Raw genomic sequence first — 15,524 nt, forward strand, 5'->3', positions numbered from 1 at the left:
TTGTGTGTCACAGTTATTATTCTTGTGCAGTAATGGCGCCCTTTTCAAGCAGTGTACTTAAGCTAAAAGGTCATTTTTTTGTACTGTTTTTTTGTTCACAGCAGCGCTATAATGGAGGTTGAAACCTGCAGCAAAAATACAAAAGAATGAATTATATAATCATAGTCATTAATGGACCGGCAGATGGACAACATCTGGGTTTCGCTTCCCCTTTAGGATGAAAAACAGAAAAGAAGCATGCAAAACAGTCACCCATATGTGTTAATTTAGCAGCGCACCTCACTATATATTCATCCTTTATGTTAATAGTGTGTGCATGAATGTAGAACACCTGAACTCCTCCTGAACTTTCCACAACGTGTTAGTGCAATATGAGGTTTGCCTACACGATTTGCAACATGAGAAATGTATTCCTCTAAAAACAACAACAACAATCACGTGACATTTTAATGACTGTTAATGACCAGCAGCCGACCTTTTTCTTTCCCTTTACATCCCCTCCTTCCGCCCACTAAAGCGTGAACAGTCTCCGTGCTGCTCCTCTCTGCATTATCAGCCTCGGGGGCTCAATCTCGAGCTGCTCTTAGAATAAAGCGGCGCTGCCATTGGACAGGCGGCTCGGCTCGTCTCCGCTCCGCGTCCAGCGATGTATCTGACGTCACGACGCTTCACACGTCCTCGCCCCAGCTCGTGACGCAGTCCAGCTCTTCCTCCTGGGCGTCTTCCTCCCCTGGGCTGTTCCGGATGAGACGCCTCCCTCCCTCCGCCCCTCTGATCCTCTTATCAGCGAGTAAGCGGCCAAGATGGATGTTGTGAATCAGGTAAGGCATTTTTTTTTAAAAAAGGAACTCATATATTTCACTGTTGTTTTATCGGTAGATGATGCACAATAATTCCGCATAATTCCCATTGCTGTGCGCTCGAATTAATATTTTTTTGGGGGGGAGATACAAATCCACCGACCGTAAGGTTTCAATGCAGCGCTTTCGATTACCTTGAAGTCGAAATTGTGATTTATGGATTTATTAAAAACTGCAGCGATGAAAAGATGCGATGCAATTAGACAATTTTTCCACCACTGCAGTCGATGTGATGGAGCGGCCCGTAGACTGTGCAGAGAGAGAGAGACAAAAAATGTGTAGGATGGCCAGAGATTTCTGCAGCCATGACATTTAGCAAAGGAAGGAGAGGATGGCGTTTTTTTGTTGTTGTTGTTTGTTTTTTTTACTTATCATCTCCAGGGATTTGGCTAATTGATTTATACCGCCCACGTCTCAATTAGCCCTGTTGTTGCTAAGATAACAAACGTGATTAATTTCCAAGCCCCCCCCCCACTCCTTTCGGATAGCCGCAGTAGGCCCGAGGAGGACGCGCTCTTTGCGTTGGAGATGTGTTGGTTTGTGACAAAGCTCGACGAGGCTTCTTCCTCTGAGAGATGCGCGGGGGGACTCGCGCTCTCAGTCTGCCCTCAACATGGATGTTGTCCGTGCATGCGTCATCTGTTTAATATGGATGTTGAGGAAAAACAATGAGGGTGAAAGTAGCACCAGAGAGAGAGAGAACGAGAGAGACAGAGACAGAAAACCATCACTGGTGCTTATTTCCAGTGAGGCCATTTATTGACACACCGCCTTCTTTGCGGTGTCGCATTCACCTGCGCACAAATGCTTGCTGCTTTTTTTTTTTTTTTTTTTTTGGTTGTCAATTACACAGATTCAACGTGATTTGATCTCGATTGAGTGATACAGAATATTAAAAAAAAAAAAAAAAAAAAAAGACTGCCGTGAACGGTGCAGCGAGAGAGCAGAGAAAACAGTCGGTTAATCAGCTTTAGTGTAATTGTAATGCCGGCAGAAGCTCCCCCCCCCCCGCCACCCCGCCTCCTTGTCTCTCCCTCTTTCTCTCTCTCCCTCTCTCCCTCTCTCTCGCGCACGCACACACACCTTATTCCCTCGCAGCAGATATTTGCTATGTAACGAACACCTGCAGGTGTCAGCAGTAGACCAGGGCTGTGAGCTCAATGAGGTTGAAATAATCAAGTTATCAAGTTTTTTTATCATCATCATCATCATCATCATCATGGTCTGAGTCAAAGGTGATGAAAAATGAAATTAAAAGACACCTGCTAATGCATTTCTTGTTGTTTTTGTGTTGGCAGTTGGTGGCCCAAGGGCAGTTCACGGTTCTCAAACAACCGTTGGGATTTATCAAAGTTCTACAATGGGTAAGGTCTCCATGTTGCACATTATTCACAACAAATATGAACGAATGCAAAAAAAATATTTACCTTTTTAGATTTCTTTTTAAATCTCAGGATATAATATCATGATGGATAAACCACTTGGAGCGTGTGTCGTTGGCAATAAATAACGTTGTCGTGCCCCCGAACTGACAGATTTGTGACCTTCTGTCAGACAGAGGTCATAAAGCTGCATTGGGGTTAATAATGGATGTGACTGTACATCCTTAGAAGAAGGGAGAAAAAATGTTGAACCCTCTCTCAGGAGGGCTTTTCCCCCTTCATCTCTTGAAACACTACGAAACGCCACCAACCGTATGTCTAATAATCACTCTCTTGAATATTACCCACTCACATATCACCCTGATATCGTTGTACTGCCCCAGCAAGCCTGAGCAGGAGCCACCAGCAGGATGTGTTGCATCAATATCGTAGTAACACGATGTCAGTCCACCGAGGAATATCATGACAATTTGTCAAATCCTTCTCGGAGGATGTGACCTCTGCATATTAGAGCGTCCAGATGATGGAGCCAGTAAACTACACATTAACTGCTTTATCTGAAGAGAACATAACTGAATACCTCAATTTAACTTAAGGAGTGTGCAATTTCTGCATCTGAAAGATGCTTTTTTTTTTATAGCTTTTGGGTGAATTGTTATTAAATAGGTGTCTATTAAGACATGGTACTCTGTCCATAATCCAACAGATAATTTGAAAAGTTTAATTTTCACTGCGGCAATTGGGGGGCTAATTAATTACAGACTATTTTGCAAACCGTTTCATCATAATTTTTCAGGCAACAATACAATATATACTGCTTTTCTTTGTCTTCATGCAACGCCCAACTGATTATCTGACTATCTTAGGTGTTTTAGTCTGTTAGTCCCACAAAAACACCATCATGATGCCATCAAATTGAGCTTAACTAAGTCAATCTTGACGTTGACGAACACTTTTTTCCCCTATTCTGTGACATTGTGGCCCAAACAATTCATTGATTAAACAAGAACATAATCAGCAGATTAATGTCCGATGACAATAAGTATTAGCAGCCCTGGTTCCATTCATGTTGATCTATCAAAGACCAGTTATAGACATGATGAGAAGATCAGACATTGAGGCTCGTGAGCCACAGCTCTCCTGATGGAGCCGGCTCACACTGAAGAGGCTGCAGGGTGAACAGTGGTGCCTCCCTCTTGCCGTTGTCTTCTGTCTGTACAGCTGGGGCACCACAGTGGGAATACTGGTGCTAATTACCCACGCAGGCCCTCCGGCTAAGCCAGGGCCTCTAATATGTGTCTTTTCCTATCTTAAGTAACGCTCCGTTAAGCACTGATGTTGTGTTATGAACTGGTTCTGACTGTTTGTGGTTCTGGTTATGGAAACCAGTTTGCATTTTCAATATAGTAGATTATTTTTCATGCAAAACAACACCGCGATTTCTCGCATGGGAGGGTCCGGTGCTTTTTGGTGTCAAAACCTTTGGGGGTTTTTGACAAATGGACTAGCAAAAAAAGCTATATGAGGAGGTCACCTTGGGATTTTTTTTCGTTGTTTTTCTGACATTTTATAGACAATAAATCGATTAATCCCAAAAAATAATTGGCTTTGGGCTAATATTGTTGGATACATGTTTACTGCAGCCGTAATCATTTTCATTTAGTCCTATTTTCCCCATTAAATGTGTGCATGCAACGTAGTTATGAGTACATTTTGCGAGCGGGAAATTGAGGCGGGGATGCCCTGCCTGCACATGGGACCCATCATTTTTAGATACATCCCTGATCCTCAGTACGAGCAGACGCTGAACACAAAGCAGATGAAAAGCGTGCGTGCCAGAGCGGCCCGGACAGAGTCCCTCGCCGTAATGGGCTCTGCAGATATGCCAGAGAGCAGTCCGAGGCATGAGTGTACTGCATGACTCTGTAGTCCTTCCCTGGAGCTCTGTGAGTGTGCCAGCACCTCATGACTGCCTCCTCGGGTCACAGCGAGCCAGCCACCAATCAGGAGCCGCGCTCGGGAGGCCAGGGACCATGAATCATCTGTCAGAGGGGCCTGCGTGCCTCAACGTCAGACTAGAGGAGGAGCTGCTGCTCTTTCTGGATTAATATGGGCATACACAACCAGCACTGTGTGTGTGTGTTGTTGTTTTTTTAGAGAGAGAGGAGCATTCCCCTTTTTGACTGATTCTTCTCTGTTGTTTTGGGGGATTTTTGTTGCAGAATGTGCCGCTTTGCTTTAAAAAAAAAAAAAGAAAAGTCCAGCAGTGGTCATACTCATATATTTGAATTCTAGCGATGAGATTTCATGGAAATGGGATTTGATCGGTTGAGTGTGGTAGTGCGATTTGTTTTCTTGAAAGATTTCATCTCCACTCGATGATGAAAATGTGTGAGATTTGAAACAGTTTGTGTGACTCATGTAAGCTTTTCACACCTCCCCTCACCACACCACCCACCCGCTCTGTCTCTGGGGAATAGTGCTGACAAAGCCTACGTTTGATGGACGCAGGAAGACATTGAGTTCCCAAATAACGCTGATGTGGATCCCGACCACATGAGTCCACGCAAACAGCCTCCTGCCGCCACCGCTACAGGATGGCGCTGCCATGTTGGATTCCATCTGCATACAAATTCCACTTTCTGACTCATAAAAAGGCTGTTTGTGAGAACATGAGTCACTTCGCTGTAGTCCTTAATGCGTAATAAAGGCTGTTGGTTTTGATGTAGCTCAGGGGCTTTCGCTGTGCAGACTCTTGGTGGCTCTGTGTGGTTATTATTACTCCAGGCCCTCTGGTGAAGGCACAGCTTGTGTTTATGCTTTTGTGTTTTTTGGCAACGTTCGGGCGTATACGAAACTGTTTATCCTCTTCCAAGGGTCTGTTTCAACGTTTCAGTTGCACATGAACGTGGGAATCATTTCATTTATTTGGCATTTAAACAGTCAAACAAGAAAATATTGAATATTATTGCAGAATATTGAGCGGAGATATACTCAGATACACTGGCCAACATTAGCTTATTGCAGACATAAGTATTTGCATAAAAATAAAAAATTGTCCGATAACAACAGGTAATTGCAATACCGAAATACCAAAGATAATAACTATTATGAGCTGGAAAAGGATCTAAAAACGTCTTTCAAAAATAAAAGTCCATATCTAAAAATGTAAATCTTATATGTTTATGTTAAGGGTGAAAACATATATTGTTTTTCAAATGTCAGACGTCAATACTGTCTGTGGAATTAGTCAGGCTCTACATTTCGTGCTTTTATTGATCGTTTTTTTTTCCCGGGGAAGGAAAGACAGACAGACACTCAGACAGACAGCGTGAGCGAAGCCGTAGCAAACAGATCGTTGGTGTCGGAGTGTGAGATTGTGTTTCTTCTCAGCACAGAAGAGCTGACCACCATCCTGCGTGCCAGGACGGGTAGAAACCAGCCTCTGCCTCCTCGCTGTGCGACGCTGCCAATAGTGTTACCATGGCACCTAACACTCATGTGCCACCATCTCTTTTCTCAGTCTGGCTGGTTCGTCTTCTTCCTCCTCTATCACTCCTCCTTCCGCTCATTTATCACCAGGAAAGTACAACTCCTAATTGTGGTCTGGTGCCTCCTCATTGACGTCCATGTTCCTTGAGGGAGGGGTCTACTCTCTCTTTGGTTCAGACTGAAATATATCATGAATTATTGGATGGATTTGTCGTGATCTCCTTTCGGACGGATTGTAATATATTTGATGAACTTTTCACTAAGCACCAGCTTCAGGTGAAACGTTTTTTGTTTTTTTTTTACAAAAAAACTCATAATTTAGTTTATGATGTAATCCCACCAGCCTCAGTGCTGATCGGCAGATTGTTAGCATGCTAACGCGCTAAACTACACTGGTATATTTTAGCAGCAGACATCTTATGATGCCAGCGTTGTCTCTGGACGTGTAAGCACGCTGACATCACCGTTTAGATCATAGCAGCTCTGTGCCGGAGGACTGCTGAGCGGCTCACATGGCTCTGTGCTCTTAGGCTTCACTTGAATTACAATCTAATACACCGGTTCTACGACACATCTGACATGACAATTTCTACATTTTAAGTGGAATTTACATCAGGCCCTCCACTTATTTGTTTCATGGAAAGCAAATAGTAGTACAAGATAATGGCTAATAGTTAAAGCAAATTAGGAATTATTTAGCTCTCAATGTATATAATTACATTAATATGCGTGTGCAGATCCATATCCTTTGATTCATAATCGTATCACTATACGATGATACAGCTGAAGCAGCGGTGTGGCTTGTCCCAGACATTATGTCTGAACCAGAGACTCCAACCCTCTTTAGTGTTGTTATTTTCTCCAAAATGTCTCTGAAGAAGAAGTAGATGAAGACAGTGAGGCTACAAAATGTTGTTGGTCTCCATATCAATCCCTCAGTAGATGATTAATCTCTAACTGCCTCACAGGGATAATAAAGGAAAGACACAGCAAGCTCTAAAACCTTTGAACCTTTTAGAAATGAAAAATTATTTCCGCCGTGTAAGACAGTTATTACAAACAGATTAAGATGGATGGAGCTATATGAATATATGTAGGATAGAACGTCGTGCGAAGGATTGTGCCCACACTGCAGGCGTGCACATGCTCTCCAGGTATTGATTCATTGCACAGCTGCTGCAGCCTTACGTCCCATTATTAAAGAGAAAGTACGACGTAAAAAACAATTTACATTCAGCAAGCCTTTCTGAACTGTCCGTGAACATGACATCGGGGATAATACATAAATGGACACCAACACGAGTCAGTGCTCACGGTGTCTTCAGAGAGACTTTCCTGGTTCAATGATGCCGGCACAGAAATATGGTGAAGCTCAAATATTTAATACTAACAAGATCAGCTCTGAGTAAGAATGTCATAAAAGTGTGGAAATTCAAAAGCTCGACAGGCACGATTCTTTTCTTTGCCTGAAATGAATAATAAACGGTGTTGTTCATCAGCAGCCTCCTCTTGCACACAGTAATGCAGCCACTTCCATCGCGTCTGCAGTCATTTGCATTGGTTATTAAAACCTGTTAATTGGCCTCTTACCAACAGCGTGGAGGGAAGGCGTTTGAGATGTTCGGCGAGGACATTAGAAAATCAAAATCAAATGAACCCTGCAGGAACGGAGCGGGATAAGTAACGGCGATCACGACGAGGCTCGCTTCAGGCCGACGGTGTGTAAATCCAGCAAACAGGCTTTCACATCAGCCAAAAGATTACTGTAAATAGTTAAGTGTGTTGATGCTTAAATCAGGTAGACAGTACTACAAGACATGGCCTAGTGTGTGTAGGCCTAATTGTGTGTGTACATGTGCGCGTGTTAGCGTACGAGCTCACGTGTCAGGGTGTGGCTAGGTGTGTGTGTGTGTGTGTGTGTGTGTGTTTTGGCTGGCTTTACAGTAGCCTGTTGTTGAGTACTTGGTGACAGATGGTCGAGCACCTCAGTCAGATTAATAGCTGGATTTTCCACCCAATCGGATCTGGCCCGCATCGCAGGGAGGGTGTGGTAAAAATAGTCCGACTTGCCTAATCTGCTGCGCGCTTGCGTGTGTGTGTGTGTGTGTGTGTGCGTGCGTGTGTGTGTGCTCATCGCCGCGCATGTCTGTTTGTGCCAGTTGACGTTGGTGGGAGCTGAAGAACAAGACTGAGCTGTGTGCACCGGAAGTAACAGACCCTGACCGAATGCAGAATCCCTGTCGTACCACAAAGTGCTACGAGGAAAACATCGACGGGAAGAAAAAAAAAAAACAATTGTAATGGCGACCATGGCAACAGGCGCCGCCGTTGTTGCCGTGCAGCCCGGTGATAACGCTGCATTGATTTGCACTCCGTGTGCATTCTTTATCAGCTCGCTACGCGATTGGTGGAGCGCCGGTGTGCTTGAGACGTTGCAGGCGGTGAAGGCAGCTCTGCAGCTTTCCCTGGCAAAGGAGCTCTCACCTTGTTTTGTCACCGGAGCTCTTTGTTTAAACCGGAGCTCTGTGAAATAAATGTCGTCGTGCAGTCAAATTCATGATGCAATAATCAATACATTGTGAAGTTTTTTCTCACAGCGGTTTGGTCTGTGAGATGTCAAATGTTCACTGCGTCCCTTCCTCCTCCTCCTTCTTCTCTTCTCCCGCAGATCTTTGCAATCTTCGCCTTCTCGACATGCGGCAGTTACTCTGGCATGTTCAAGATGAGCGTGGAATGTAAAAACCGGACGGAGAGTGACCTAAACATAGAAGTCAAATTTGAATATCCGTTCAGGTAGGTCTCACCTCACAAGTCACTTTCACCGCTGTGGTGGAAACTGCAACGGTTGGCACCAAACACACTGTAAATTAAGTATAAAAATAGATTATTCTGGATCAAGTTCATCTTTTTGATGGTGATACAAATTAGTGTGCTAGAGCAAGATCCAATTTTAAAATTAGCTTTTTAAGATTTTATTTATTCCTACGCCAAACATTTTTTTTGGAACATCCGTGCACCTTGTGTTAAGTGGCATTTGTTATGAAAGATATACTATTGATTATAAGAACATGTCATTAATATATAAATTATATACATTTGAATAATTGATACCATTGCAAGGGATTACAAAATATACAGCTGTATTCAGATCTATACAATAGTATAGTTTAGTCCGTGGTCATGTGATTCAGACTTTGATTAAAAGAAAACTTCAACATTTTGTGAAGTACATTTTACGTTCACTCTCTTACCATGGTTCAGATGAGAAGACGGGTACCCCTCTCATGTCAATGCTATATATGAAGGTAGCTTATTAGCTCAGCTTAGTTTAGCATAAATACTGAAAATAGGGGCAATAGCTAGCCTGACTCGGTTCAAAAGTGAAAAAATAAAAAGTGTAAAAAGTAAAAACAACCATTTTGTGTATTCACCAGTTATAAGATGGTGACCATTTATTGGACCACGTGAAGTTTTACATGTTACACTGGTTTATATACAAATTAAAGAAACAAAGGGGGTAAACAATGAGCTTTAAAGCTTCTGGTAGGTGGAATATGTTTCTTTTGAACAGAGCCAAGCTAACTTTTTCCACCAGTTTCCAGTCTGTATGCTAAGCTAAGCTAACATCCCCTGGCTGTAGCTTCATATCTAATTGACAGACATGAGAGTGATATTGATCTTCTCATCCAATTCTTGGCAAAAAAAGCAAATAAATGTGCTTCCCACAATTTTGAAGTACTCATTTAAAATGCTCTATTCAACAGTATTTTGTTATGGATTGCATTAATCCACTTCCATCAATCAATGAAAACTGCAAACACTTCAGTGTTTCACATACGATAACCTTATCACTATTTAACCTTTATTTACGCTAAGCCCTTTTCGCAGTTCCTCATTTCTCTCCGTGTCCTTGGGTCTCTGCTCTCAGGCTCCACCAGGTTTACTTTGATGCCACCACCTGTAAGGGAGGGGCCGAAGAGCGTCTGTTCCTGGTCGGGGACTACTCCTCCTCAGCTGAGTTCTTCGTCACCATCGCTGTCTTTTCCTTCCTCTACTCCATGGCAGCCCTCTCCGTATACTGTTTCATACTGGAGAAGTACCGTGAAAACTGCAAGGGGGCCCAGATTGTGAGTTTGTCGATGCCGTCTGCATACAAGTCCACAATAAATACTGAGTTGACGCTGTTGGTCGTAAAAGTGATCGTGTTGTCTTGCTGATCCCCAGGACTTCATTGTGTCTGCGGTGTTTGCCTTCATGTGGCTGGTGTCTTCATGCGCTTGGGCTAAAGGCCTGTCAGATGTGAAAACAGCCACCGATCCCGAGAGGGTCATCACTCTCATCTCAGCCTGTGACGAACCCGAGAATCGCTGCCGTGAAGTCCACGACCCCAAGGTCTCCGGCCTCAACACCTCTGTGGTAGGACCCCCCCCCCCCCCCCGATGATGCGTCTCGCAGAAAAAAAACAGACCAATACAAAGAGTTGATATGAGAACAGAAACAGTAAATATCTTGACTCCCAAACACCCCTCTGCTCTACAGGCTTTCGGTTTCATCAACCTGATCCTGTGGATCGGAAACCTGTGGTTTGTGTTCAAGGAGACCGGCTGGATATCTCTCCTCTCTGGAACATACGTCCCATCACAGGAAAAGCAGCCCGCCCCCGATTCCTTTGCCCAGGGAGGCTACGCCCAGCAGGACCCCTACGCCGGCTCCCAGGGGGGGTACCAGCCCGAATACGGGCAGCAGGGCTACAACGAGGAAGGAGGATACAGCCAGGGCTATGAGCAGCAGCAGCAGCAGCAGCAGCAGCAGCCCACCTCCTTCTCCAATCAAATGTGAGCCTGTCCAGCCAAACCACAGCTGCAGGATGGTGAGTGTAAACATATGTAGTACATAAGGACTGGTTAGGTTTAGACAGGGCACTGTGCTGGATGTCTTTGAGGTAATGATTTCAGCTAATAATGATTTCACGCAAAAGTTAAAGATGCGTTACGGTGATATCTGCTGAATGTCTTATTTTGGTGGGGGGAGGGGGGGGTGCTATTTCTATTGTACATGATTAGAAGGTAATGGGCAAAGTTCTACTTCTATGCAGATGACACACCAACATACATTTTCATCTGATTCAGCTATCTATCACCAATTCATCAGACGTCACAAACGGCTACTTTAGAAAATGTCAAGGCCCCTTTTTACGGGATAAAAGGAAACTGAAGATCCTCCGGATGTCAACGCATTTTGACATATTTGTGAGCATTTATATGTCTAATACTTATTTAGCAACCTTGCCTGAACCGGAGTGTTTCGATACCTTAACAGATGAAAACAGATGAAAGTTGATTGCCATCATGCCGATTCAGTCTTCCCTCATCCAAGTGGCTCAATGACCCGGCACAGTGGCTGGATATAGCTTGCTTATAGATTTAGATTTAGGAGATTAGATTTAGATATTGGAGATGACAGTCTGATGCTGCTATACTGCATGACTGCCGGCTACTGCAGCAACATTAGCTACCCCTCGGTACTTACTGGTCACTGGCATTATTTAAAGATGAACCACGCTGACAGTGAATATTCACATATCTTATGTGCCTCAAACCTTGGTTAACCCACTAAACAACAGAAATTCTTTCCCCAGAAATGGGACGCGGCCTTGGCATTGATGCAATATTAGCCTGACGGATCCGCTTCACTCTTGTCATTGTCATTTAGATGCTCCTAAAATCTAACTGCTGAATAGCTGCCGTTTTCTGCCAGTAACAAAGGAAACAACCTGAAACCTTCTCACTGATACTATGCGTGAAACAATAAACCTACAATCTCAGCTGCATATTTTCATGTTTATGCCCTACACATACATTTAAAAAAGATTTTGGTCGCTGTAATTGCTCCTCCCATTCATACTGGCCATGAGGATATCACTGGCTCTAGTGAGAGCCTTTAGCATTTGTGCAAAGCAGTGGATGGTACAGACTGCATCCCCCAGTTACAGTATATATCCACTCACCTTTCTGTTCCTCTCCTCGCCACCAGACCTGGAGCTGCCTTAAAGCTATGGGCACAAAAGCTTTTTGGTGAAGTGCTCCTGATCAACTAAAACTGCACTCAGCCCTCAGAGATGTAAAAACCCGGCCAGAGCCTTTAGCCGTGAGCCAGAGATAGATCTTGTCTTCTTTTATGGCCTCTTATCTGTTTTTTTTTTCAGTTGTATTTCAACAACCTATTTTCCTCAATCAGCCTTTTTCAGATGGGATCCTACATGAACACAAACACAAGTCTTAAACCGTTTTGGTTATTTCATCCGAGGGATTTCTCTGTATTTCTGTTTGATCGTGTCACTGGTTTGAAGTGTTGAGGTGCTCACTGGGAACAAAAAGAGGACGCACTTCAATGCACCAAAATGTGATGACACTTGAGGAGTTGTTTCCTTATGTTCCCAGCGATGAGTCAACCACACACATACAGAATTCTTTGACTCTGAATTTACACTTAAGATTACTGCTTAATAAATAAGATTTGAGTCCAAAGACAAAGTAAAATAAAGAAATGAAAAGTGAAACATACAAAACATAAAACTATATCAATATGTACAATTAGATTACAGAGAAAACTATACAGAGTATATGGAGACAAGGTTAAACTATATATACGCTGAATACACAATATCAGACTCAGAATCAGCTTTAATGGCCATGTACATTTTCGCCGGTTTCTGATCTTCGTACTTGTTTACAATAAGCAAAAGGTAAATATAAAAAAGACATTAAAGAAAACAGAAAAAGATGAGAGATGTCTGATTAATTGTTGAATTGATCATCAGACTGACTGCCAGTGGGAAGAAGCTGGACACATATCATAACAGCATATTGCATTTACAGATATATACATAAACATGTTCCTTCCCTTTTCTCTCTCTCTCTCTCTCTCTCTCTCTCTCTCTCTCTCTCTCTCTCTCTCTCTCTCTCTCTCTCTCTCTCTCTCTCCCTCTACCTGTTTTCCCTCTGCACAGGTTGAGCTTGTGATGTTGGAGTGTGGCTCTCGACCACCACCTGCATTTCCACACTCCTCTGTTTGTCTGTTTGTGTATCTGTGAGTTGACAGGCGGAGGGAGGGAGGCATGGAGGGCAGAAACTGGTGGGGCCTGGGGAGGGGGACACTACCGGGGAAATGGGTCTTTTTGCTGTAACATGATGTTTATTCTCGTGATGTATTTAACTGTAGAAGACAACAGAGGATTGTCTGTTTGGTTATACGAGAAAAACTTGAATACAAAAACCAAAACATTCGTTGGCAAACATTTAAGAGAAATCTTGTAATGGAAAAGACTTACATTTATGGGGGGAAAAAAAAGTTGTAGTAATATTTAACTTGGGAGAATGTATTTGTCTGTGCTGTGTAAATATCAACATGCTGATATATATGATTAAATGTACACAGTTGAATAATTGTGCACTCCATAAAAGTTGTTATACAACAAATGTTGAGCACAGAGTTATTCAATTGCATTTACTTTGGTTCTGTTTAGGAGCTCACATAGTTTAGCCTTTGCCCTTCACTTCCCTTAAATTAGTCACACCATAAGTTTTTCATTTATTCATCTCAGAATCTATAAACATCTCTCCATGTTGTTGTTTTTTGGCATCTGATCAGCATCAATGACAGGATTAAAGAACGGGGCTAAAGGCTACTCAAAATATGATGGCAAATGTTGAAAGAAAATAATAAATATAAACAGTGAGACTAAGAGTAATTTATTATAACATTGTGAATATATGATAGTAGTGGGTTTTAAGTAGGTTGTTTCCACTTTATTTATGTTTTTATATATATTTTTCCATCAAATATCATGCTCGAGGATGAACTCTTGAGATACACAGAACATTTTAAATCCTGACATATAAGATCAAATTGCATATGGTCATGAAATTTAGTGAGCATGGTAGCATCTAATATTTGCTGTGCTGTTTCAGAAACCGCTATAGTGTGCTATCAGTATGAAAATTGTGAATCGGGGGCCAGTGAACAACAGATTTAGCGACGTGTGTGTTTGTTTATTTGTTTGGATTTATGTAATGGCATCAGACTAATTTTGTCTATGAACCCTCGTCCTGTTTTGATCGCCTGTTATGTGGTCCAGAAAGTTGTAAGACAGAGTCATATAGTTTTTTATCTGGTGTTTCTATCACACTGTAATCAGTGACCTACACACTCATTTTAACATTAAGTCGGCAATTGAGAATAAAGTATATTAAAGACCTTGCATAGTACAACACATATTATTACGAGGCGGTCTGAACAATATGTCTCCATATGTACTTCTCCTGCATCCTAAATCGTTCTCTATCTCTTCTCTTTCGGAAGGTGAATATACTGCATGCGTCCTTATATCCTGAAGCATCCTAAACATGTTTGAGAAGCTTAAAACTGCAGGAAAAGTCAGACTACACAGTAACACCGTGTTATGTTTTTGATCTATCATCATCGTTACTGCTCAGCACATCCAGCAGCTCTGCTATATTCTACTCAAAGCACAAAGTAGGTGCTGCAATAATTACTTCCTTCCAGGTGGACAAATACCTGTCCTACTGCCAATCGTTTGGGTATACAAGATTGCCAAATGGAAAGAGATGTGTTTTGATTGGTAGTTTTGCTTCCACAGTCCTCAACAGGATGACTTGTTGTCCATCTCCAGTATATATTGATCCATTGCACAGCCTTGGGTTCACTTTTTTTTTTTTTTTTTAATCAGGGTTCTTTGATTCAGGCGTGTAGAAGCACCTGGCTTTCTCTCTTCCTCTAGTCCCCTCCCCCACCTCTGTTTTTCTCTTTCTCTCTGTCTTTCTCTCTCCTTCACTGTAGTTCTTATAAATATGCTGAAATGAAATATACTCTGTTGTTAGTGGTGAATGATGTCTTGTGATACTCTCTCTACGCCTTTGGATAGTGCTGTGTTTATTGTGTATGATGTATTCATATTAGTATTTATGATAATGATAAGTCAGAGAAAAAAATATCCAAGACTCTCCAGAATTCTGCTGTATTCTTATTATATGGGATCCATGTGAAACAAAATGAAATAAACTTGAAATTATTCTGTTGAAGGTAAAAATGTGTATTTCTGTTCATAGGCTGACTGTCTGTTTGTCTACTTGGTTGAGCTGGGTTTGGTAATAATATGTTTCAAGGTGATTATCAATAGCAGGAGATTTACTAAGACATACAAAAATAACACATTTCTACCATGAACTGCATTTAAAACACAGCAAAAAAAGAAGAAAAAAAAACTTGGAACAAGCATATTTATTTAGTGACGTACTGTTTTGTAGAACATGGTGTTTATCTATTTCTGTAGTTGGTCTATATTTCTGACGACAGTAAGCATTTCCTTTCACTCAAGCAGTGGGCCGGGATGCAGGTTAACGTGACCCAGTCGGTGGTTTTGAGGACTCTGCATGACACCTCATTGTGGCAGGAGGAAAAGAGTATCATCTAAAATGTCTTCCCGAGTCATCTCCTGTGATTCTGCTAAAATGTTTAATTTATTTCAGGTTTAAGAGATAGACAAAGCATGCTACTACTGCAAAATGCATTATAAATGATCTAAATTCAAGAATTTGTCAATTTTAATATATTTTTACAGCTTCAGTACAAGTTGTGCTGATTGGATATTATACTTTCTTGTAATACTTCCAATGTGTGTCTGTTATTACATATTTCATTGTGCCTATGTCTGTAGCTACCAACACAAAACATTTATTTCTATCTAAACTTTTCATCATCTAATTGTTTG

At 42.1% G+C, this 15,524-nt stretch overlaps 1 protein-coding gene across 1 annotated transcript; it reads left to right on the forward strand.

Moving 5' to 3' along the window:
• Positions 1-734: 734 nt before the first annotated feature.
• Positions 735-14,843, forward strand: sypb (synaptophysin b). The gene is made up of 7 exons (XM_068597298.1): positions 735-821; positions 2,159-2,224; positions 8,403-8,527; positions 9,663-9,861; positions 9,959-10,150; positions 10,274-10,604; positions 12,744-14,843. The coding sequence occupies exons 1-6, from the start codon at positions 804-806 to the stop codon at positions 10,571-10,573; spliced, it is 900 nt and encodes a 299-aa protein (XP_068453399.1). The 5' UTR covers positions 735-803; the 3' UTR covers positions 10,574-10,604; positions 12,744-14,843.
• The last annotated feature ends 681 nt before the right edge of the window (positions 14,844-15,524 follow it).

Source organism: Clinocottus analis, unplaced genomic scaffold, assembly GCF_023055335.1.
Source record: "Clinocottus analis isolate CAN_PGR_092001 unplaced genomic scaffold, fCliAna1.0.p SCAF_4, whole genome shotgun sequence".
In the NCBI taxonomy this organism is placed as follows: Eukaryota; Metazoa; Chordata; class Actinopteri; order Perciformes; family Cottidae; genus Clinocottus; species Clinocottus analis.